The 25802-nt window shown below is 43.8% G+C and overlaps 1 protein-coding gene across 1 annotated transcript; it reads right to left on the bottom strand.

Annotated features, from left to right (window-relative positions):
* Positions 1-807: 807 nt before the first annotated feature.
* Positions 808-24630, bottom strand: LOC116304272 (ubiquitin carboxyl-terminal hydrolase 1). The gene is made up of 5 exons (XM_089038885.1): positions 24218-24630; positions 23361-23441; positions 22884-23011; positions 4587-5171; positions 808-3495 (listed from the first exon to the last, which is right to left on the bottom strand). The coding sequence occupies exons 1-5, from the start codon at positions 24551-24553 to the stop codon at positions 2316-2318; spliced, it is 2310 nt and encodes a 769-aa protein (XP_088895011.1). The 5' UTR covers positions 24554-24630; the 3' UTR covers positions 808-2315.
* Between the last annotated feature and the right edge of the window lie 1172 nt (positions 24631-25802).

Genomic DNA, 25802 nt, shown 5'->3' with positions numbered 1-25802 from the left:
CGCGTGCAAAAAAAAGTTGTTTACTTTTAGTGTAGTTTCTCATTTCTGTAAATATTATTCAAGAGCGTTTTCTTTTAACTGAAAGGTCTAAGAAACTGCCAAAGGGTTTTAATAATTTTCCCCCGCTCGTATCTTAGATTTTTATAGAACATAGAGATCATACACTCCAGTACTCAAGGAGACTGTTTTGTCAAGGATATGTCTGTATAAGCATTCCACGGGCGTCCATGATCAAAAACCTTGTAGTTTAGTTAATTTACTAAGTTCAAATTCTTATTTTCGTAAATCTCACTTTTCTGCTCCTAAAAATTGCTTTATCATTTGAACGTTTTTTTTACCCCTCTCATAACAACTTAGATAAATGTGATGGAAAAAGTTTCATAATCACTAAACTCCAAGGCAACCTCCAGAATAGAATATTTTCCAAATTTGCGAAGTTCGAGATTAGATTTTTCCAACACAAAATTACAAAAAACACAATAAAGTCCATCCGCAGGTTTAAATAAACAAATTCCAAAGATGATCTTGCTCAAGTTATTATCCTACCTCGGTTAAATCAATATTGATGTAGGCTATAAATATTAATTTCAGTTTTAGATTATCTGACGACATTCAAACCAGTTAAGTCGCCATTGAAGGTCTAGCCTTAACGGTTTCTCTGCCATATTGCATATTAACTCACGTTAATTAACATCAAAATAAAAAGAACAGTGAGTCTTATTTACCTGTTCGCGTCTAAAACATTCAAATGAGAGGAAACAAATCCTGTCATGAAGTAAAAGTAAGAACAATCTTTATTGACCTGCTTTTCGTTTTGAACCCGGAAATTGTTTTTTTCCATACGAATAACGTCAGACTTACTGCTAGAGCTCTATGCTTATTTACCTTATTTCTGCAGGAGTGAAAGAGATGGAGATGAAACTAAATAAATTATCGAAATTGCACCGTTCGGATTGGCCAAGGAGAGCTACCTCTTCGAAAACAAGGATCTGTAACTCAGGAATACAGTCTTTATAGTTACTCTGCTCTTTTTAGTTTATCTTGGATACAATACATTACCTAGACAAATGCTATAGTCTACCAAATAAAATACTATTTATTGAATAAACACTATGAAGACATTATACTGAAACGTGTTAAGATTGAAATATGATATACATAAACATCCAAATGCAAAACCCTGTCAGGTTTAAAACACAGAAAACAGAAGCTGAGACTTCAAGGTATTCTGGGACATGACATAATTATGATGTATTCATTTGCAGTATACACAGTTGATATGAAACATGTTTTAAAAGCCTCCATTCTTTCTTTCAGTGCAACAATCGATGAACATCCCACGAGTTGTATCACTAGATACTTCTAATTAACGTATTTCCCATATTCCATGTTGGTCTCAGCTTCTATGTTCTATGTTTTTGACCTGACAATGACTTTGCAATTGAATGTATAACTGAATTATTTAAAATCGATCTACTGTATTTGCATTCTGCAGCTTGCGAACAGGAATACAGTATTGAAGAAATAGCCGGAAAACGCGCAAGCGTGCTGTGTGCAGTCATAAAGCACGGGGGTTGGCAGAACATGAGATAAGTGTTAGAAGAATCACGACGCGTAGCGGAGTGCTTCTGGACACGTGTCCCAAGTGCTTTATAACTGCACACAGCACAGCAAGCAAGTTTTTTTATTTCTTTTATAAGATACAAATTGCGATAAACGTTATTTTAGATAGGAATGACGCAACGGAAAGTGCGCGTGTGTGCAATGTGCTCTCACAAAGCACGCGCACCAAACCAATCAGAACGCGACATTCACAACAGTTGTTTTATAATTGGTATTAGTAGAACGTACATGGAAATCTTAGAAAATACAGCTGTTTCAAAAATTGCTGGTAAAGGTTTTGTTGCATGCCGAATCCTCGCAAGTTGCTTTCTAAGCTTGAAAAATGTATTATTCTTAAACCAAAAAATATGCCGAAAATATGCAGAAAAAGTTTGGGAAAATACCATATTATTTCGTCCTTTCGCTGATTTCATTCACACCACCCATAGTGCAGTACTGGCTTGCTATGCGGCAACATACAATATACGACAAAACCTTCACCATGCAATCTTTTAAAAAATAGCTGTAGTTTCAAAATGTTCCATGGGCTAAAACCTTGGTTGGCTAGAAAAAAATATGGGCATTTTAAACCACTGTCAAGAAATGCCGTACAAAAATTAAATAAAAAAAGATACGGCTTCTTTTGAATAGAAAGTTGCATTGTTCTTGTCCAACATAGCTATTGTGATGTTTAGAAATAGTTTGTGAAATACTCATTCGTTTTTCAATTCAATCTTTCGATAAAAGAGTAGATAAGGTGAAGTAAAAGACGAGTCTGATGACGATAAGATAGAAAGGATGTCTTGCTCTGATAGCGAGGCGACAGTACAGTCGTCAAAATGGACCCATCCAGTTTTTAAGCTCTCATCATAACAACTGCTGCCAGTTCTTTGAAATTCTTCGTCAGAGCTACTGTTTTGGCTTTCTGTCGTTCCTGTTTCTTTATGTGAATCTGAATTGCCGTTACAAATTGGGTTTTCGTCAGAATTCCCTTGAAAATGTAGCTTGCGAATTGCAGGTGATTTTGCAGTGTTCTTCCCATGCGACTTATAACTCGTTTTCTTGAAGTAACTTTCTATGCTTCCGCAGCCTTTAGGTTTTTCATTCGAAGCTATTTCCTGTAGCTTTTCTTCGTTTTCTTCGACTTCTGAACCATTGTCCTTTGACTCGTCTTCGATATTCTTACCCGAGTTTGAATTATTTTCATTGCTTGCTCGATTTTTAGAACTTTTTTTCGGTCGATTCCCGGAAGATACTTTCCTTGATCTTTGGAAGTATCTAGTAATAACTGAAATACAAGATGTCCGGGCTTGTGTTTGTTTTTCTGAGGGACTTTCTACCGCCTCTACCGAAGTATTGTCTCCTACTTTCTTTATCTTTGCTTCTTTGCTACCTTCGGGACTCTTCTCGGATACTTCAGCGCCATTTTCAATCTTCATATTCTCATCGTCTGCCTTTCTAGTTCTCTTTCTCTTACTTTTTCCTCTTAATTTGGGTTTGATTTCATTTTCTTCGACAATGCAATTCCCATTAACGTCTATCTTAGGAGCATTTTTAATTCCATTGCATGAAGCATGGCTCTCGCTACACTTCTCGTCACTATTCTCTTCAAAACAACTTGCTTCAACGGATCCATTAAAATCGTGCTTCATTTCTTTCAAATCGTGCACGTCTCCACTTCTTACAGTATGTTTCTGTTCATAGTTCCTGTCTTGGTCTTTACTAAGCCGTACATACGTCTCATAGTGCCCACTACCTGAAGTCATTCCACTGTGTACCACAATTCCAAACAACTCATACACATTGCTATCCATTTGACACTTCTTAGAACACCACTCTTCGACCGATAGAACAAAAGGAGTTTGTAGGTTGCTAGTAATCTTGGATGATAATCTGGATGATACAAATATACACTGGTTATACAATGGTTTTGAGTGGTATACTTAACAATTATTCGCCGAAGGCGAAGTGAATATCGGGGAATATTTATCGAGACGCGAGTCTTCGAGCGGCGAGGTAGACATTCCCCAATATTCACTGAGCCTGAGGCGATATTGTTTTAGCATATACCAACTTGTGTACAGAGTAACATATTTTTATATACAATAATTCAATAAAAACAAACAAACAGAAACTTGCAGTTTGCGTGACAAATTCACGCAAAACGTTTAGCAAAACTTTTAGGCTATACTTCGTTGACTTTTTAGTATTGATAGGAATGGCATTTACTTTCATTTTTCCAATTTCGTCATCGGAAATTGTAGCAAAACGATTGCCGGCCGATGCCATTTTGTTGCCGACTCAATATTCCGAGATTCAGAGGTGAATATCGTACAATATTCACCTCCAATTAACCAATGAGCGCGCACGTTCTTAGGAAGTACGCAAGTTGTTATATGCTAATATGGAATATACCACTTGTATTTTCTTCGTATACTCAGAGTGACGCATGGTACACAACTCAAAGCCATTGTATAACTAGTATATATCCCACATCATTGAAAATACCATGCACATGTCACTTGTATCCCCTATATTGCTTACTATATCAATCACGTGGCTTTTTGGAGTTGACAGGGGGGCAATTAATATGCAGCTAGCAACCTTTAAGTCAAAACATGTAAAATTAATTCCTTAAAGTATCAATCTTAATACTTCTATGGCCTGAAGTCACAAATTTAGATACACTAAAACCTTGAAGATCTTCCAAGCTTTCAAAGATTTTAATATCAAAATTGCCCCCCCCCCCCCATCAAAACAAAGATATCACCTGAGGTGACTTTATTTATAGTAAACACACTGACAAGTGTGTTTACCAAAAAAATACAATTGATGAGTAAGATATTCCATCGTGCCACGAGAAAACATTGTAAAACTATTATTTCATACCACACCATTGAAAATACACCCATGCTGCAATGGCTGATGGGAAGGAACAGTGTATCATAGAGTATGTAAATACATAATATATGGTTAAAACTTACCCAACAGAAGAAGTAAATCTTTTCAAATGAATAGTCAAAACACCAGGAAGTCGATCAAAACAAGTCCTGATCTCAGCTTCGCAGTAAGTATTGCAGTTTTCACAGAAGTATTTGTTGTCCCCCTGAAGGCATTCACTCGACGCAAACTGTCCAATTGCCCATTGCAAAGTATGAACACTTTCCTTGTCTTTCTTCGGCGTGGGAGACAACATCAGCTTTTTTCTCGCATCTAAATAAGGCTGGTCTTCAACGACAGGGACACTTACGTCTTGAAAGTCTTCATACCTCAGCTTAGACTCTTCACAATTAAGGCATTTCGTCTGGTGAACTAGTTTACCTTGGAACATATGCTCTATGCAGCAAGGTATAGAGCCGTTTATGTCAGAGACATTGAGGATGTTGCATTTAGATTCGATAGCTTTGCTGTGGTTGCTATTTGGCTGATACAATGACTGGCTACAGTTTGTGTGGTTAGTGTTGTTTTTAGCTTTGCTTGTAGCAGATTCTTGTAGTGCCATTATTAGAGAGCACAGGAACTCTTGAGCATCGTGTTGAAGGTTGCTCTCAAAAGCTGGATAAAGTTCTCTGAAATAAAGAATAAAGTACTGGTAAGTTTCAGTGCAAACCCACTAAGGGGCAGACCATTAGATTTTTGAGAAGGGGGGGGGGGTAGGGCAAAAAACCCAAAAAAATTTGAAGTACAGAGCAGCAGGTAGGCGGACTCGCGGCCACCCCCCGGAATTACATGGGTATTCCCCGCGCTCACGTACGTGCGTCGGCCGCGGGTATTACCCGTAAGGTCGTTCTGGGTATTACCTGCGTAATTCGATTCAAAAAGCTCTCTACGGGCCTTACTGGTGCCCCACATTACTAAGTTAAAATATTTGTTTTATATACGATGCATGAATGTAAAGAGTTTGCTTATGATTTCTGTGTAAAGTGCTTGAAACCCAAGTTTGTACCTACTAAGCCAAATAAGTATATTTGTTGTGGTAAGAAAATGCAAATAGAAGACGACACGTCAGCACAGTGTTACGAGTGTGGTAAGAATATTCGTAATGCCGTACCAAATGCTACCAGAGAGCAGTATTACGCCAATGGAGGTCGTAAGAAAACACCTTATAAGAGAATAAGATACTTTAGGGACTGGATGAGTCATATCCAAGGTTTACGCCCGGTATATCTTGGCGAGCAAGTAAAGAAGAAAATCATAGACCACTTAGAAGAGCCAACCCCACAAAGTCTACGGAAGACATTGAAAAAATTAAAACTAGGGAAATATTACAAAGCTATTCCCTATCTTTTGTCTGAAATTACCGGCGACTCTATTCCTGAGGTTTCTGATATGACAAAAGCCGAGTGGATGTTTTGTCGGCTGGATAAGGATATTCTTTATTACCCTGACGTAATCTACGAAATATTTTACAAAATAGACCCCAACCACCCCCTGTTAGGATGGATTCCAAGAAGATAAAAATGCAAAACTGGCGTTGCCAGAAACCCCACTGGGGAACGCATCGCGCAGGACACCAAGCTATCCCCAGTGGGGTTTTTTACATTTTGGGCTTACGAGGCTTATTTCATCCCGCGCCAGAGGCCCTCTAGTACACACATATATTTTTCTTGAATTGCATTTTTTATCTTTTTTTTACGGTTGCTGTAAGTGGGGGAGGCTTTTTTTTTCACTCACAGCAACCGGTCCAAATGTGTCTGCAGCGAGGCTTGAACTCGGGACTCTGGGCCTCCCCAGTCCACGATCACAAGCGAACGCCAGACACACAGGACGCTTACGTATGTGAAAATTATTATATTTATGTCTTACGCTCTAATTTGCATATTTTCTAGACTGTCGTTCAATATGTAAATAGAATCCTGTCACGCTCTTTTCAAAGCAGATGTTTACTGAGCGAGTTTTCTTTGAAGCTCCTCTTTTGCTTCTTGGTAGATCTTTTTGCGAGATTCCTCGGAAAGATCTTTTACGACTGTTTTTTTGTTCCTTATGTCCGACTTTAATTTCTCGTACTTTTCCTCTTCAGCCAGAATAAGCGAGAATTCTACGTCGTCTATCTTTCTGTCACGCAAAGCCTTTGAGACAAGATCGGTAATTGTATTTACTTTAGCCCTAGACAGAGCTATTGTCGTGTCATGCTTGGATATTTTGCTTGACAACTGTTTCATTATGCCCGTAGCAACAGCCGAAACAATACCACAGGCTGCCCCAACGCCGGCCAAAGGAACTCCAACAATTATTCCGGGTCCAGTAAGCGAAGTAGCAACGCCGGAGCCCGTCAACACTACGGATATGGACCCTGAAGTTATCGAAATCTTATGTAGCGTACTCCGGGCTCTAACGTATTTCTTCCTAACTTTTTCGTAGTGTTTTGTTTGCCCTTCCAAGTAAGCCAGGATTAAGTTTGCCTTATTCGGACGAAAGTTTTCAGCGTTTAGTTTGTTAGGTTCCTTAGGAAGTTCAGGATAAAGTGGACGTGCCGATGGTATAACATCCATTATATATACTAATGCACGACGCTTTTGGGAATGATATTGAGGAGCAGCCACATCACGACAACAGAGATTACTGGAATTGGAGGGCCTTTAGGAAGATGTTTCCACATGCAGACCCTAGTAAGTTCGAGCGCAGACCCGATGGGATTTACTTCAACGGCTCCAGGATGTACAGCAATGCGGACTTGGAGCCAAAGGCGACCGTTAAGCATAAAGAGAGGCAACCTAATTTCCCGGAGAATTTATTACCGACAACAGAGGATTACCCATTTTACGACAACAAAGATGCGGAAGACTTTGCTAAGATGGTTACCTCCTTAGAAATCCCCGTGGGTCCTACGACTTTTAAAACAAAGGTCAGAGACATCTTTAGAGAAACTGCCATGAAACATACCTCAGGGAAAGAATCCAGAGAATGGTTATCAGGTCCCAACATGCGGTATTGGCCGCAGCAGTTAAACTTTGCTGTCTGGGCTGCTACTAAAGGATGTGGCATAGCCGCGGACATGTTCCATATTCCTTTCCTAAGATTCCACGTTGCTTTTACTATTCGCAGGATATTGTTTGAGTTAGGAGTGCCGCTTCCGGGCGACACTGTCTTTGACCCAAAGGATAACAAATATGACAAAGTCGCATGGGAGCGATTAAGGAATGAGTTTAAGCTTACCAACCCTGATTTTCGCAACAAAGAGGGTGCCGCCCATGGTTTAGGAGAGACTTACACCTATGCTTCGTATGTTGGTGCCAGCATAGAAACGCCGGGTATGGGGTATCCCAGTTTCTACGAATTCTCAGACTTAGGAGGCAGCGGAACAAAGGGTAATCAGATTTACTTCATTCAGAGCAAAGAGAAGTATCCATGGGCGCCTTTCTTTGCCGCAAAGGGCATTGGTCTAAAGAATCTCGCAAGGATTAACCGCAGCATTGAAGCCTTTGTTTATTACATTCTAGGAGCACAGGTTAGCACTCGCAGCCCCATCGTAGATGCCAGTGGTGCGTCACAGGAAACGCAACAAGTATTCCTTGTCCTCTTCGAAAGCGCTGTTATCGAGAACGAGATCTCTAAGTCAGTTCAAAGGTATCAACTTGCGGTGCAGCAATCAAAGGTTAGACTGGATTATGCCTTGAGTCCTGGTTGTTGGTTAATGCCAAGTAATTTGGTCATCAACGCCGATTCCGTCGTGGGTTACAACAACAAACTTCAACGAGCTACCAAAGACATGAAATTTGGGGTGAATGACGTGAACTCTGACACTCTTAGGAACATTCCCCATTTCGTGGAGAAGCCAAAGAAGGAGCACGTAGAGAATCCCGCAGGGAAACCAAAAAACGTAATCAAGAAGAAGGTCCTGCCTACGATACCTGAGGAATATGACCATAACTTACTAAAAGCCGGCTTAACAGCTGCAAGCATTGGTCTGAGCTATTATATATGGCGATGAACAACCCCTACGTAGCTGGAGTAGATTGTGTCTATACGACTTACACAGGCGAGAAAAAATACAACCAGGCATCTTGGGTTGATGTCACGGGGATGTCCGTGGACTTGAACTACTCAGGAAAGAAGTTAATCCTTTGTAGTATTTGCATTGGTACGAGCAGCCATGCCAACGTGGGCTTTAGGTTTCTAGATGAGAATGGCATACTGCAGCCTATGCGTACGAAAACGAACAACAGGGAGCCTGCGCATTTCTCCGTAGAACCCAATCCCGGCAGCGCCGAGAATCTATCGGTTTGGACTTTCCACATGGTCGCCGATTGCCATGGGAAAGTAAAGCTGCAAATGCGCGTAGACGATACGGGAAAGGTTACGGTAAATAGCATAGAGGACCAAAGAGATAAGCCTTTTAACCACGCAACCATTAGCACTCTTACGGTGGTTAGTCTCTAGAAGCAAACTATGTTTGCTGAAATATATGAACCCACACACAAAGGAGGATTGGTTTTCCTATTACTTAGAAGATAAGAAACACTATGGGGACAAATGGTATGATACTGACCTGTGGGCAGAAGTTGGTGGTTTGGGATTGATTATGTGTACCATTAGCATTAGTGGCTGGAATAGCTGCAATGTGGGGTTTAGGCTAGTTGATGAGACCAACGACCCATTGCTACCTTACAGGAAAAAATATAAGGCCCGGCATTCGGCTCATTTCTCATTTGAGCCCCCAACGAAAAGCGCGGAGAACCTAACGTCGGTGACTTTTCATATGATAGCTAATTGTCAATATGCAAAGCTTCAAGTTCGTCCCAGCGATGCCCTTAACGCAAATCCTAAGTATGCCGGCTTTGTTGGGATAAACGCCGCTTATTCTACGTATGATTCTCCTGCAGATGCTACTTGGAGTCATAAGCCCATTAGCACCATGACTGCTATGCCTCTGATACCAAATTACCAAGGCGGCGCGAATACTATCTTTACTTATCCCCAGTCGAGAATGCCTCAAGATAAGCCTCGAGTAATACACAAGGACAAGATTAACCCTTCATCTTCTTCAGGAGGACCACCCCAATAGCTACGACTAATATCCAAATGTTATTCCCCACGAACTTCAACAGTTCTCCGCCGGCCCTAAGTGCCAGGCCAAGAACACTACCAAGCAGCCCAGGCAAGCCGGCTGCCATCTTTTTTCCCAAGTCCGTCAAACCATTGCCTAATTTCTTTATGCCTGCGCCCGTAGCCTTAAGAGCGGATAGGATTACCCCTACTACGCTTGAAATAGCGACCGCAAACGCCAGCGGAATACCATATTTCACCAGAGCTCTTTTTACCTTTTCCTTGGTGGTAAGCCCCAACTCCTTTTCCAGGTTTTCCTTTTGTGCCTGTAATTCCGCAAGGCGTACCTCGAGGGTTTCTACTTCCCTTTGGGCTGCCTCCCTTTCCTCTTCGGGACGAGTTTGGTCATTGATTGTTTCCTGCTGCCGCTCTATTTGCCCCTCCAGGTCTTCAATAGCCTGACTCATTTGCCGGATTTGCTCTTCTTTAGTGTTGATTTCGGCAACCAACTGCCGCCGTTCCTCCAAAGAGCCGGCTATGGTGATATGCAAGTTTTTAGCTTCTTCCTTGCTTATATCCAGGTCTTGCAGGGCGAGATTGAAGCCCTTTTGGGCTTGGTCCCTATCGCGCAGGGCATTGTCTCTTTGTTCTCTCATTTCTATCATTCTTTGATTTTTGTCAAGTTCTCTTTTTTGAGCATCGAGAAGTAGTCGGTTTTGTTTCATGTATTCTGCTTCCCTTTCTTCCAACGTTTCTTGCAGCCCCTCGGCGCGTTTTTCTAACGCAATTTTTTCATTCAAGGTTTCCAACCTTCCTAACGCACTTCCGGTAGCTAGTATAAAGCCTTTTAATCTCGCCACGTCACCCCTAACGTCACCATTTTCGTCGAAAAGGAGCTGTGGTTTTGTCCAGCGGTTTTTGTCAGGAAATCTCAGGTCTTGGACGCTTATGAGGACTCTGTTTCCGCGTTCTGTGAGCCTTATGTCGTCGGCCTCGAGATGGGGATAACGCTGCCTTAGCTCTTGCGTTGCCCACTCTACGGTTTCCCGAGTGGTTGCTTCTCTGTTTCGAAGTTCCAAGTACTCAGGAACGGGGCCGCGGTTCTTTGATTGCCACATGCGATTCAAGGCTGCCTTGAAGCTTCTCCACCTACTGCCATACTTGCTTGCCAAGGCCATGTCGTACATTAGGGGCTTTGCCTCCGCGTTTTTAGTCCATTCATCAAATTCTTCATCGTTAATGTCGACTTGACCTTCTTCGGTAAGGGGGTCAAAATCCGTTCCTTCTACTTCCATTATATATGATAAGCTCAAAGTTAAACCCCAATGTATTACCTAAGCAGGTTGGCGGACTAAAGGCAGAACGAACCTTTCACCGGGTTACCTTTACCCCCAGCAGCGCAAAACCAGGAGAAACCTTGTATGTAGGCGTGCCCCGCCTAACGGATAACCTAGTATTGGTTCCTGGCACCTTGGCGTTAAGGTTTGACCTAGCAATACAACCAGGTACGAAAATAGAAACTTACGTCATTAATAACGCAGGCCGCAACTTGGTCTCTAAGATGAGGATCAAGTTTGCCGGGGAATCCCTTTTGGACTTAAATAGGTACGACTTATACACCACCTATAAGGACCTATGGTTAACGGCCTTTGACCGCGCACAAAGAATAGAGCAGGGAATTGGCAGCGTTATCTTACGTAAGGTTCGCAGCGACACTAAGACACAACCTACCGACTCCAGCGGAGCAACCGCAGTAGCAGACGCGACGAGGGTAAAGACCGCCTATGGCATTAAGTATGTTATCCCGCTGGACTTCGAGGTGATTACAAACCATGGCGCGTATTATCCCAGACAGCTATCCGAGTTACAGTTTGAAGTAACCTTAGCGGATACCACGAACATCTTACAGATGGATGCGTCCGGAACGGCACTTTCTGGGAGCATTCATCCCTATTCTGTTACCAACTTAGAGCTGCAGTACGAAACGGTATACAGCGAAGAGCTGGCCCGTAGCGCTGGCATGGAATACAGCTCCGGAAAGGCATTCCTTTACGACCACGTAGTGATGTACAAGACGTTCAGCTTCTTGGATAAGACGGATGAGGTTATCAACCAAAGCATTAACCTCCTCCGAAGAAGTCTCACGGGGTTAATGTTGGTGTTTGCCAAACCCTACGAGGCCGGTAAGCGCGACTCCGAAGCCTTTCACAACCCCAACATTACTAACGTGGGGGTAAATATCAACGGCGTTCCAAACAAGGTCTACTCCCAGGGGATAAAGCCCGCAGACGTGTACAGGGAGGCAATGCGCAAGTTTGGCGACCAAATTAGCCCTGAGGAATTCTTTAATGATAAGTATGCGCTGTGGATTGACATGCGCACGACGAACGATGAAGACCTACATGGCCAGGGTTTACGCCTAGTAAATACGCAGGATGGTATAACATTGGAAATCAAGCGCACCAAGAACACCAGTGCGGGTGACGGCGATAAGATAAACGCGTACGTCTTCGTCGTGTCTGACGCGCAACTGAGCATAGAAATGAACCAACTTAAAAGCGTCGCCTACTAGTTTCGTGAACAAAGTGAACGAAAAATTAAAATATTCCTTATGTATAATATGCTTCGCGTATTCGAAAACAACAACACCAAACTGCAATGCATAGTGCAAGGCGAAACTTTGTACTTCAAAGCGAAGGAAGTGGCTGCTGCGTTGGACTATGAGAACACCAAAAAGGCTATCAAAGACCACGTCTCTGAAAAGCACAAAAAAAAGGTTGAGTGAGTTAAGGGTAACGAATCGTTATGCTTCTACTATTCACCCGCATTCTGTGTACGTAACCGAACCTGGGCTGTATCAATTGATATTCAGTTCGAAGATGCCAAAGGCAGAGGCATTCCAGGATTGGGTATTCGAGGAAGTCCTACCCGCGCTAAGGAAGACTGGTAAGTACGAATTAGACAAGCGCTTTAACAGTCCTAACAAGTTGGTATTTAAAATAGAAAACGAATTCGACCTGCATAAAAAGGTGGTGGATTACATTCGCAAGTATTACCCTCAAATGCTCGTAACGCCCGGCCTAGGCGAACTGCAGGACAGCGACGGCAAGCGCATAAAGTGCTGGCAGAAAGGATATCAACGCGGTCAACCTGATCTGCTCATCCTTAATGCTCACAGGCGGTACCGTGGATTCTGCATCGAGCTGAAGACTCCGAAATGCAACGGGGTATTGTCTGAGGATCAGCGCCGCCTCTTAGACGGCTACGAGGAAAATGGATTTAAGGTGCTGATAAGCAACGACTACGACGACATCTGCAGGAGCATCACGGAGTATGCGCGTGGAATTCGCCTGCCTTGTAGGTGGTGCTGCAAGCGCTTTAGGAACACAGACACTTTAAAGACGCACTTAAAGATATTTCATAGAATATATGGCGTTTAATGCTGTGAGGCAGATACACTGGAGAGACTTAAAGGAGGGCGTTACGTATGAAATAAAAAATTACGTAGCCTTTGAAGACAGACTACGGTTGTTATTGGCGCATGAGGATGTCACGTACAGCCTGTGGGCGCCAGATCGCGTCCGTTACGTCATCGAAGGACAGGAGTTTACGCATCTGAGGTCGTATGGTAAGAAGGATGGCCGCTGGGCCTTTGACGTCGCAAAGTGCATCCTTCCTTCGGTCCTATGCGGGTAAGTGCGTCGTTTAAGTGGGGTTCGTCGACAATGAGGGTCGGCGACTCTTTTTTAACGCAGTCAGCAGGGGGTTCGCACGTAATACAGTCCATATATACTTAGGGTAATTAGTAATCCTCCAAGGAATGCTGCTGCGTAGGCTATCATATATCCATCCCAGAATGTTAAGATGCGGTTAAATTATTGTTAAGGAAGGTCGGAAACCCTCCTAGAAACCATCCCAGAATGTTAAGATGCGGTTAAATTATTGTTAAGGACCCATCAAACTCTCCCAAAAGATGCCTCAGAATGTTAAGCTGAGGTTAAGTTTTTGTTAAGGGAGGTTGGAACCTTTTTGAAAACATGCCTCAAAATGTTAAGCTGAGGTTAAGACTTTGTTAAGAGACAGTCGAATATGTGTTCCTCCTCTCTTACACATCCACATCTCTCACACTGCTGCCTCCAATATTCCCTGTTAGTCCATGGGACACCTTCTAACTCGTCAAAACGGGGTAGCGTTCTATTTATCTTCCTAAAGTAGTCTATTCGATTCCTTAGGTAATCATCCTTATGTTCACAATTCATCAGATCGCCGCACTGGTAACAATCCACCCCTTCCAGATCGTATCCCTTTGAAAGGTATCGATATGCTCTTTCGTGTCTTTTTTTATGTGTCTGAAGACGTTGGCGGCTACTAAGGATCTTAGCACAGTAACTACACTGCGTAGTTCTACGGCAAACCCCTTTCTTGACATGCTGCTGCAGCTTCTGAAGAGTGCTGAACTCCCTATTGCAGTCATTGCAGACCTTACTGATTGGCTTCTTTGTGCAAACTCCATGCCAAACATGGTATTGCAGTCTTTGCTTGGTACTAAATACCTTCTCACATTTCAAGCAGTCCATATATACTTAACAATATTTTAACCTCCATTTAACATTCTGAGGCATCTTTTGGAGGAGTTTGACGGTAACCCTAACAATAATTTAACCATATCTTAACATTCTGAGGCATCTTTTGAAGGAGTTTTAGGCCCAGCTTAACAATAATTTAACCTCCATTTAACATTCTGAGGGGGTTTCTAGGAGGGTTTCCGACCTTCCTTAACAAAATGACAACCATATCTTAACATTAGATTGGGTAGCGCATAAAGTCAGCCACGCTTTCTTTGGCCCAGCTCGCCATGGTTACTAACGCCCCGAAGCGTTCCGCGCGCTTAAGGATGTGCATTTGATCCGTTAATTCTTTGATGCGCTCATTTAAGACGTCTATCTCCTTCTTTTGGGCCTCTACCATCTTATGCAACTCTGTCTTCTCCTCTAAGGTGCTCACTAATGTCTTGATAGCCTCCACGGGTATGTCAACGTCCTCCATATATATCAGGGAACAAGTTCCCTTCGAAAGAAGGGATATAAATGAACCCAGATCACATGCCTTGTAACGCTCTGATAGTAGGACCCACCGGCTGCGGAAAGACCCAGTTCGTGGTAGAGCAGCTATTAGGACCCTTTAGATACCGTTTCGACTATATCGTGCTACTTTGCCCCACCTACGTGAATAACCGCACCTGGACGGGCGTGGGCGCGAAAGATGACGACTTCTTTGTAGATATTTTGGACCCTAACGAGCTATCTGGACATCTTAAGTTTTGGCACAAACAATTCCCTAAAGATACGCAAACCTTGCTCATATTGGATGACATCGCCTGCGGGGACAACGTAAAAAGGCGCACCTCCGAATTAGTGAAGCTCGCCTTTAGCGGCAGACATGACAACATTAGCGTTTGGTTGCTCTCGCAGCAGCTTACCAGTGTCTCCAAGCCTTTTAGGGAAAACATAGGTTCACTTGTCGTATTTTATACTCCAAGTAAGTCTGACCTGGAAACCATCTTAAGCGACTACGGCGGTGAAATATCCAAGGAACAGTTACACGAATACATGCGGCATCTAAAGACGCACCAACATTCCAAGATGATCTTCTCTTTGAGGTTTCCGTATTCCATAAAGACCTGCGATCTTTAACTCCTAATGTATATGGAGATTGAGCAGTTGATAGATGAAGTCCCCACACAGTTAGACGAAAATAACCTCAAAGAACAACTTAACATCCTTGTGTCTTCTGGGAAGTGCAAGGAAATGATAGGCAAGGAACTAACCCATGAGCAAGTTAATAAGCTGTCAGAGGAGGAAGTAAAGAAGTTCCATAAGAGGTATGAGGCTGCCCTTGCAAGTAAGACCACGAATACCGTAGCAGACTCCGCTATCCGACTTGCAACTAAATTGCTTGGACTTGCGCTGCCTATAGACGACGTGGAGCAACTACGGAAGGACATAAGCGAGGACTATGTTATCGCCCAAGAACTTAAGATAACCTGTGGGTGGTTGTCTTTGAAGTGCGGTAAGTTAATGGCAGTCGCCTCCGCGGCACTTCACGTAGCTCAGCACGTCGACTTGAAAGAACTTACAACGTCTTGGAAGGACTTCAAGAAGGACAAAGAAGTCGAAAAGGTCTTCCAGGCGGCACTTGCCGAGGTACCTGATCAAGTCGCCTCAAGTCCTTCTTAAGTACTTACTTAAGTCATTCTCAAGTACTTATCAAGTCCTTCTCAAGTACTTACCCAGGTTACCTTAAGTTACTTATCAAGTCCTTCAAGTCCTTAGATATAAATGAGTGAAGCTGAATCAAAGGCGGAGGAGCAGCCCCAAGAGGAGCAAAAGATTACCAAGGCTAAATCTCCAGGCAGAGTCGCGGCGGGGAAGAAGCTCGCGGAGATGAACAGGAAGAACAAAGCCAAAAAAGAAGAAAAGGTGGAGGAAAAAGAAGAGGAATCCTTTATTAATCCTGGGTACGTCATCGGCGCGTTAGGAGTTGCTATAGCAGCAGGCAGCCTCTACTTACAATGGCGGGCAGCAAAGCCAAAAGTAGAACCCGTGCATGTGACGCAGGAGCCTAGAAGCAAAATACCCGTGATGGAGTAATAACCTTCTCGCTTTGTAATATAATGTCAACTGCGTTATTGAAAACTGTTGAAGAAGCAGCTATCATTACTTCCATCGTTGCGGGTATTGGTTGGGTAGGTAAGAAAGTGCTCAAAGAAGACTTTACTGAAGACCCAAGCAAGTGCTTTGCTAATTTTGCTAAGATGACCGCTGCCGTGGGCGGGGCTATCATGGTAAAGGATTACCTACGGAAGGAAAAGTACATCCCTTCTAAGATATAAATGGCTGCTATGATAGGAGGTTCACTAATTGCTGCTTTAGCATTCACTGGCGCCAGTTACGCAGGTAAGTACATAGAAAAGGCGGCAACTGGCGGAAGTAGTCTCGAAGCTGAAAGAAAGAGACACGACTTGGCGCTGGAGAAATATCAGCGAGATGTGGCAGCTTGGAATGAAAGAAGACAAGCTTACAGGGATTGGTTGGACAAGAACTACCAAGACAAAATGCAGGCGGATAAGAACTTCGAAAACACAGACTACGCCTTTAAGCTCTATGCACAGGCGCACCCCGCGGCATCGACGGGGTTGAGAAAGCCTCAGTTTAAGAATTACTACCAGCCTTCTAAGAAACAAAAAGATAGTGAGTTGGTCTTTGTAGGAGTTGCAGGGCTGGCTGGAGGCGTAGCTTTGGCGTATTTAGTCTAAGCGTAGCTTGCTTCTAGAAGGGGACTTGTCCCCTGTAATATATGATCGTCTTTTTGGAAAGCAACAAGAATGACTTTACCACTTATTTAAATCCCCCCATTAAAGCCCGTAAGGTTCGGTTGGTTAGTTGCTCTTTGTACAATTCTTGGTATAATTTAATTAATGGCATGGTCACCGTGCATAAGGGGTCTAACAATTACCAAGGCGTAATGCTACCCGATGGACATTACACACCAATCACCCTTGCTAAGGAGCTCGCCAAGCGCGGTTATACGCTCACCACAGGATTGCCGCACGAAATGACCTTCAAACATAATCTTCCTAACAATTTCTCGGTAACCCTAGGAAAATACGACGCATTGGGATCTTTACTAGGTGTCTCAGGCAAGGAAATTACCAACACAGCCATACCTGTGAAATGGAAAGTTGCATCCTCTTATGAAGTCTATTGCGACTTGGTCAATAGTTACAGCAATGGAAAAAAGTCTTCTCTTATGTCTAAGTTTCTGCCCAAAGGTAATCCATTTGACCTGGTAGAATACACCCCCATTTCTTTAAGCTATGACTTGTCTAATTTGGTAGAAAGCATAAACATCACCATTAAAGTGGACGGAGAGATGGTGGATTTCAACGGACGTAAGATCAATCTTGTTTTGGAATTCATATAATGGGCTGCATAGAGGACAAACTCAAGAGGATGTACTATGGGCCCGAAGGCTATTGGAGAGGAGCGTCGGCCATCAAGAAACTCGCGACCGCGGCCAGGGTATCAGAAGAAACGGCTAAGAACTGGTTAAAAAAACAAACCCTCTGGCAGGTCTATCTTCCCGTGCCTAAGTACATTCCCAGGCCCAGCTTTACCGTAAATGCCCCCAATGAAGTTCATCAGGCGGATTTGCTTTTCTTACCGCACGACAAGGTGAGAAGAAAGACCTATAGATACGCTTTGACCGTAGTTGATATCGCAAGCAGATACAAGGACGCCGAACCCATAACCAGCAAGGATTCTGGGGAAGTCGCAGAAGCCCTAGGTAGGATTTATAAGCGCATCTTGAAATGGCCTAAGCTGCTGCAAGTGGATGCGGGGACAGAGTTCATGGGCGTGGTTACCAAGACCCTGAAAGACCACAACACCAAGATTAGGAGAGCTGAAGCTGAGTACCACAGGGGTCAGAGCATCGTTGAAAGATTCAATAAGACCTTGGCCGAGCGTCTCTTTGGATACCAGTATTGGAAAGAGCTGGAAGATCCCTCCAAACGCAACAGGGAATGGACTCAGAGGCTCCCCCAGGTCGTCGCGGCTTTAAATAACGAGGCGGCCAGGGCTACGGGAATGAAACCCAGGGATGCTATGAAGAAGAAACACGTGGAACACAAGTCCTACGTCAGAAGCTCAAGGGCAGTCGGACTGAAGGAAAAAAAGCTCCCCCGCGACATAGTGGTCCGATACCTCTATCAGCTGGGGGAACTCGAAGGTGGCAGTAAGAGAGCCACGGATCCTAACTGGTCTTTGGAAACGTATAAGATTTCGAAGTCCGTCACCAAGGAAGGGCAACCCGTGTTGTATTACCTAAATGGCCCAAGTCGCGGATTCGTCAAGGAAGAGCTGCTCATAGTCCCCAAAGACTCAGAGTAGTGCTGCTCCACGCGCCCGATTGCATTCTAGGCATGTCAGTCTTACGTTGCCTCTGCAATGCCCGCGTTTGTTATTCATACGATCCACGGAGAACTGCTGATCATCATTCGGGTCAAACCTCCATAGTAGTGGTATGTTACACTTGGCACACCTTGCCCCTTTCTTATAGACGTCATCCACGCATAGGTCGAACGTCATATTTTTTTCTTCGTCGTGCCGCTTGTAGCGAAGGAGTTTCTTAGCAATGTTCTCTTTGGCTACGTCTTCGGGGGTGCGGTCGTAACGCAGTTGCGGACCCCAGGCTCTTTTTAGTTGTTTGGCATATTCTACACGGCTTACGGCGGTGTAGATAAGGTTGCTCCAACACAGCCGCTGGTCTATGATCCATAAGGTTTCTTTTATGGTAAGCCCTTGCGCGCTGTGGACTGTCATGCAATAGCCCAAGCGCCAGTCTGGATGGGAGGTTATTTTTTCCACCTTTTCTATGGGCACCCAGGCTTTATCGTGCGTTACTGCGTTCTGCAGTTGGATGTCGGTACCGGGTACGTAAACGTCGCGGCGCTGCATGCGGGTGTCGTGGGGTTTATAACAAACGGGTACGGGATGCGTAGGGAAGCGCTCTTGGTGTATTTTGAGTAAGTCTTTTTGTATGCGAGATTGTGCCGCGCGCTTACTACTTAGCACCAGATCCTTAGGGTGCCAGGCGTATAGAAAGTCCTCGTACTTTTTCGCTCGTACGCGTTTGCGCAGTGTCTTGCATTGCTCGGCGTCACTGAGCCCCCTTAATTCCGCTTTCAGGTTTCTTACTTGATCCTTGCTGCGGTAATCTGTGTTAATTTCCTCCGCATGGTCTACTAGATCTTTTAACCATTCGTGGGGCATCTCTCCGGCTATTGGAGGAGGCTGGCATGGATCTCCGGCAAATATTACCTGACATTTCCCACGGAGAAATTCCACGAACTCTTTGAGGATTTCTAAGGGCACAGTACAAATTTCATCCCAAAGTATCGCCGGAGGAATGTCGTGGATAGCTTCCGGTACCCACTTTTGACCATTCCAGCGAAAGAAGCTGTGGTAGGTTTGTGCGTCGTGGCCCATTTCGCAGAGTTCTCTTTCCAAACGATGCGTCGGAGTTAGCACCTTTATCTTAGGAAAGAGTTCCAAAACACGCGTCGTCTTACCGCTGCCTCCGGTACCGTACAGATAGGAAAAGCATTGGTAAGATATCGGGTCCGCAACTGAGGCCAGTGGCTCTTCCGTCGGCGTAATGGAACCGCGGGTATGCTCGCCGTGATATTCTACACGTGCCCTCCAAGACCTTATCTCCTCATCTTTGACTCGCCACTGGCCACTTTCTGCGAGTTCATCGGCAGTGTAGAATTCCTTCATCTTTTCCAATACGTGCGGTTTCACGTATAGGGAATCCGTAGCTACGCGTGGAATGTCTTCTTTGTCAAACCGCAAGAGCATTGCGAGAAGGTTAATGTGCGCATATGCGAGCATACTGGCACGCAGATGGTAATACTGCGGCCGATGGTCCTGGTAATAACACAGCGCATTCCATTTGTGCAGCTGATCTTCTACGAGGTAATCCCATTTCTCTACAGACACCATCGTTCCTTGATCGTGGGCACGTTTTATGAGGAAGCTTAACTCTCCTTCGTCTGTTATCAAACGCCGTTGCATGTGCTTCTCTCCCTCCTTAGCGCCCTGGGTAAATTTGCCTATGACAATTCGGGCGGTTGGGTTGTGCTCTGGGAGCCACTTCGTGTAGGCGCTATGGCAAAGTATGGCTTCATGCGCTGTGTATTTCAGGAGCTTACGCTCTTCAAAGAACTTTAACAATGGCACTGGTATCCATTCTTTCTCTTGTAGATGCTTCCCGTACCATGCGTAAATTATGGGGTGCAAGTCTTTAGCCAACTTCCAAGACGTTAATCTGACGAACCCCGTAGCTGGCGCGTCGTAGCTGCCGTCTAAGGACACACGAAAGAACTGTGAATCTGGATGGCCGTAGCGGTCGTAATATTCCTTACAATATCCCAGGCCTTTAAATGACGCAGGATAGCAGTGCTTCATGTCTAAGGACACGTATTCTTCCTCGTCGTACTCCACGTTCCAAAGACCGCCGTGGCCGTGTTCTACGCAGGCTTTGGCTATGTCTTTGAATTCTTTGGGGGTCGGTTTCCACCCATTCCTTCTTTTTGCGGCTAAGAAGTCCAAACTACGAGAGCTGAGGACCTCGTCTGAGAAGTCTTCCCCAAGGGTTTCACAGGCGCTTTGGATGCGCTGGTGTTCGATTTCCGGGCGATACAAAGTGCCGTCTTGGGTCATAAACTGGCTTCCTTCCGAATCCATTAACCATATTGAGTTCTCATGAATCAAGTTCACCAACGGGGAGGTTTCGTAGACCTTGGTTTCTTTCTTTCGCGGGAATCGAAGTTCTCGCCAAGCGTGTCCGTTATGCTGGTAGATGACTATAGGAGCACCTCTGCCGCCGTATTTATGTGTCCCAGGGTAAATATACCCGTCTGTGATGTCTTTCACGTGTATGCGCCTTCCTAAGGCAATTTCTAATTTCTTGATGTTGTCTATCGTAGCCCCAGCTTTGTAGGTGGCGTTTTCCCATTTCCTGATGGCTTCTTTTCTTTTCGGAGTTAACTTACCTCCGCGGGCGGAATCTTCAAAGAATTCCCTTACCAGTTTCCCGACGCAGTTGCCGGGATGTCGCATTGGCTTGAGTTTCCTAACGTCTGGCTCTTTGATCTCATACGCACCGTAGATAACTACCGTAACAGGGTAAGCAACCTCGTAGAACAGCGCGTCGATGCCTACCAGCGCTCCGGGGCGCGTTTGCTTATTTAAGACAAACAGGTTCTGCTTACCAGACGCCCGAATAGGGTTACAGCCTCTTTCTATTACCCAGTCGCCGTCGTAATACTTTATAAACGTTAACTGTAAACGGTAGTTACCTTCAGGCATCAGGTCTATTATCGTTTCGGCTCTTTCTTCATCCATGATTTCTTCTGTGTCTCCTTCTGTGAATGTCGTGAAGGCGAAGTCGGCGTCCAAACGATCCAATACCTGGGTTCGCAGCTTGCGTACAGTTTTGTTTTGAATGCGCGCGATGTTGTCCATCTATATCTAGGAAATATTTTAACCTTCGTTTGCGACACAAATATTTTAACTTAATACATAGATTTCGCAAACACAGCAGCAGTTAAAAGAGTATATTTTTACCCATTGTTTCGGCAACCATTTTCGGCTACCTTTTCTACTCTCGTAAACACAGCAGCAGTAAGGGAATTATCGCGTGGGTAATACCCGCTGCCGACGCATAGGGTTTGGCGCGGGTAATACCCGTGTCTCCCGGTACCCCCTCCGCGAGTCCGCCTACCTGCTGCTGTACAGCTTTAAAGAGCGGGGTGGGGGGTGGGGGGAAATCGTGCATAAGAAAAATGCCAGAAACGAATCCCAAATTATGTCCAAAAACATTTCTGCACAGCCATGAGGTGTAAAAACATTCCTGCACAAAATAAATGGCCTACCCCTACCCCCCTCAAATATCTAATGGTCCGTCCCTAACTGAAACAGTGTTACAAAGATACAGCCCATGCCAGGTTTCTAGGAACTGACCACCTCCAGAAAACTTCCTCTGTCAATCAAATTTGTGATGGGCAGAGTGCATTCTGATCATGAGCGATATTAGAATATTCCTGCTACTCAACAGCTTATTTCCCATGGGAAAATGGCTGTTCAGTTGCATGAATATTTGTCTCTTGTGACTAGGAATGCACTCGGCCCATCAAAAATTTGATTGACAAAGCCAAGGCTCATTTAACCCTTTCAACCAGAAATGCTACATTTTTCCTAGAGTGGCCAAAAGCAGCCAGCAGAAAGACATTTTTGCTTTTCAATAGTCCCCTTCACAGTTCCCTGCACCATCTTGAAAGGTAGCTGTGCCTTTGCATCGAAGCAAGACGAACGGTGAGCTTGCAATGATAGAGACATGTGAATAATAATTGTTCAAGGTGTTAAAAAAGCTCTCTATCATTGCAAGCTCACCGTTCGCCCCTCCCCTAGGACATTTCTATGTGTTGAAACACATGGGCTATTGTTTTTTGGATCACTAACCAATCAGATTCTATCAACTGCTTTGATGTGTGTTATAAGGCCTCAATATCTTCTGAGCATATGTTTTTCATTTTGATATTGAGAAATAAAAAACACCCTCATTATGTTCCAGGAAGAGCGTGTGTTGGACCCTTTTAGCCTCTAGCAGTGAAAGGGTTAATAACCATAGAAAATACTTATTATTTTTTCATAATATTTATTTATGGTTACCTGAAAGCCTCCATGAATTTATAAGTTTCTGCAGCCAAGACAAGATTGTTTCCTTTCTCACTCAGATGGATGCAGTTTTCTTTATCTTGTATGAAATCTTCTTCAAAAGTACACATTTGGCTCAAAAGCTTTTAAAAAATATTTGAAAGATTCAAAATAAAGATTTAACCTGCATGGATGGATGGATGGATGGATGGATGGATGGATGGATGGATGGATGGATGGATGGATGGATGGATGGATGGATGGATGGATGGATGGATGGATGGATGGATGGGTGGATGGATGGATGGATGGATGGATGGATGGGTGGGTGGGTGGGTTGTTGGGTGGGTGGATGGATGGATGGATGGGTGGGTGTGTGGGTGGGTGGGTTGTTGGGTGGTCGGGTGGGTGGATGGATGGATGGATGGATGAATAGGGAAATGACAGAAAAATGTATAGTTCAATGTATGAAAATCATGCATAACATCATACCTCTTCTAACTGACTGATAAGTTCCTCTGTTTCATCTTTTTTTTTAGTGGTGCCTTGTTCATCATTCATAACATCCTTCTCCTAAAACAGTACAGATCAATTCCAATTCCAATTAACCACAGTCATATTACAGGGCTGCCAGCCCCCAAATTATTCAATTCTGAAAAATGGATACAAAACGGTCATGACGACACCATAGGTCCAAAGATTGTTCAATGACAATACTATTCTGAAAGATTTGGGGCACTAACCAGGAGGACGGGAGATGTGATCCAAAATCTTTAGAATGACAGCCTTGATATCAGCACATTGCGATGTATATACCTTTATATTGTCCTACAGTGCCCTCCCACTCCACAGGCCGTTATGTATTTCTGATTTTAATTGTATTCATCGGGTATGGGGTATATGGAAATTGGATCTCAATAAGTATTAAAGATGTATATGATGTATGAATGAAAATAGAATAAAGTATATATGTAACTACTGTATGTAAAGAAAGTATAGTAAAGGCTGCTGGAGCCCAACTCTTGTGTATTCTGACAGCTCGTCGCCAGGGGTGGTTTGATAATTCGAACGAGTTCCCCCCCCCCTCCCCCTTAAAACAGAGTACTGATGGAGAGAGGGGGTAAAGTGCGCACCGTCGGCTTCCATTGATAGCAGTTGAATTTCAACTGAAGGAACTACCGACGTTAAATATAGGTACTTAACTTTATTTTACATTGGATAAGTCGATGCTGTTATCCATTAAACTTATCCACTGGATAAGATTTATCCGTCCGATAGCGCTATCCAGGCTCCATACAACCGGGGCCCCGACCGTTATTTATTTATGGTATGTGTGAGGTAAAGCTTACCTTGCTTGCAAGATGCCCAACAAGTTGCTCAAAACCAGGACAATATCGAAGTACCTGAAGAACTGCATTAGCATAGCAAGTATTCCCTTGGTTCAACAACCCTGCATGAGGAAGAGCAGGGATCTCTGGTTCTTTATATAAATTATTCTCATCGTAATTCTCGTCTTTTTGCGATGGCGAGATGAATATTGAATACACGTTGCTGGCTTTCACTTCTGAATCATCTTCTTCATTTTTCGTCTTTTTTCCCTTCAAACGAAGAGAAAATTTCGCTTTCTTCCTTGGTGGACTACGAGGACTTAAAGGTGGAGTTTTGGATGCCACTACTGGAGCCATCGGGATCAATCAAGGCAAATAAAACCTTAAAAATCACTAGATAAACAAAGTATTTCACGTGGAAATCATTTTACCCGCCATTTTGAAGCTCGGAGAACGCATGACTTTGAAGGTATTCCGCTGAGTTGACCACAGGGAGCCCACCTAGCCTTTTTTATCAGACCTTTTCCGCATTTTTTCTTAACAGGCATTTGCCAATATCATGGCGTTTTTGGTTATGTCTTTAACTCATTTTGAGGGAATATGGATCAGTTTTTACAGCTCGAAAACTATCCCCCCCCCCCCCCCTGAAGAAAATTACTGCAAAGTGCCTCATGGGATATTCCATGGTATCCTGGAGCCAAAAACCTGAGAACCCGGGGAAAAAACCTCAAATCAAGGCAGAGACAAGACAAACAACCCCCAGCCCCTGGAGGAAAGTGCCTTGTGGGATATTCCATGGTATCCTGAAGGAGCCAAAAAACCCGAGAACTCGAAGATGAAACCCTCGAATCAAGGTAGAGACAAGGCAAACCACCCCCCAACCGCTGATGGAAATTACTAAGAATAAATAAAAAGCGCCTTGTGGGATATCCCTCCAGCCCAAATTCATTATCAGTAGTATATTCTTGTTTCATTCAATTCTTGGGATACAACCACGAAACCCCTTGATATATAAATAACAATGAAATAGCAGCCATGTTGGTTTATCCAACAAGACAATCTAATGAGGAATGTTTTGGTAAGCAATGTTCTGATTATTGTACCCCCCCAAGTCTTACAGTCAAAATGCCTCAAGTTTACCTCCCCCCTCCCCTCCCTGTAATTATTCTTTCTGAAGACTCTTGATTCAAAATAACAGATTCAAAACTCAAATTCTGATTCGGTTATGGTGTTCCTTATATAAAATAATCCAATCAGAATGTGAGCTTAGAATTGGTTAAGAATTTAAGGAATTTTAGGAGTCTTCGTATTCTCAGAAAGGATAATAAATTTCAATACTGGAGAACCATTAATGGAACCTAGTGGGTAAGGGATGGACCATTAGACTTTTAAGGGGGGGGGGGGTTGGGCAATTTATTTTGTGCAGGAATTTTTTTTTTACACCTCATGCCGGTGCAGGAATTTTTTTGGACATAATTTTGAATTTTTTCTGGCACTTTTCTTATGCACAATTTTTTTTTTAACTCTTTAAAGCTGTGCTTGAAATTTTTTTTGGTTCTTGCCCAACCCCCCCCCCCCCCCCCCCCCCCTCAAAAATCTAATGGTC

Source organism: Actinia tenebrosa, unplaced genomic scaffold, assembly GCF_029948245.1.
Source record: "Actinia tenebrosa isolate PJP-AT-01 unplaced genomic scaffold, QUT_ActTen_1.0 PGA_scaffold0__85_contigs__length_37466705, whole genome shotgun sequence".
Lineage (NCBI taxonomy): Eukaryota > Metazoa > Cnidaria > Anthozoa > Actiniaria > Actiniidae > Actinia > Actinia tenebrosa.
This window is presented reverse-complemented; position numbering and strand designations above follow the sequence as displayed.

Bases quoted from the DNA above. Each gene is read 5' to 3' on its own strand.
- LOC116304272 (XM_089038885.1), bottom strand. From the start codon at position 24,553: ATGGCTCCAGTAGTGGCATCCAAAACTCCACCTTTAAGTCCTCGTAGT. The intron at 5,172-22,883 runs GTAACCATAAAT...TCTTTATTTCAG, and splicing joins AAATTCATGGAGGCTTTCAG to AGAACTTTATCCAGCTTTTG. The intron at 3,496-4,586 runs GTAAGTTTTAAC...TGTATCATCCAG, and splicing joins AGATTTACTTCTTCTGTTGG to ATTATCATCCAAGATTACTA.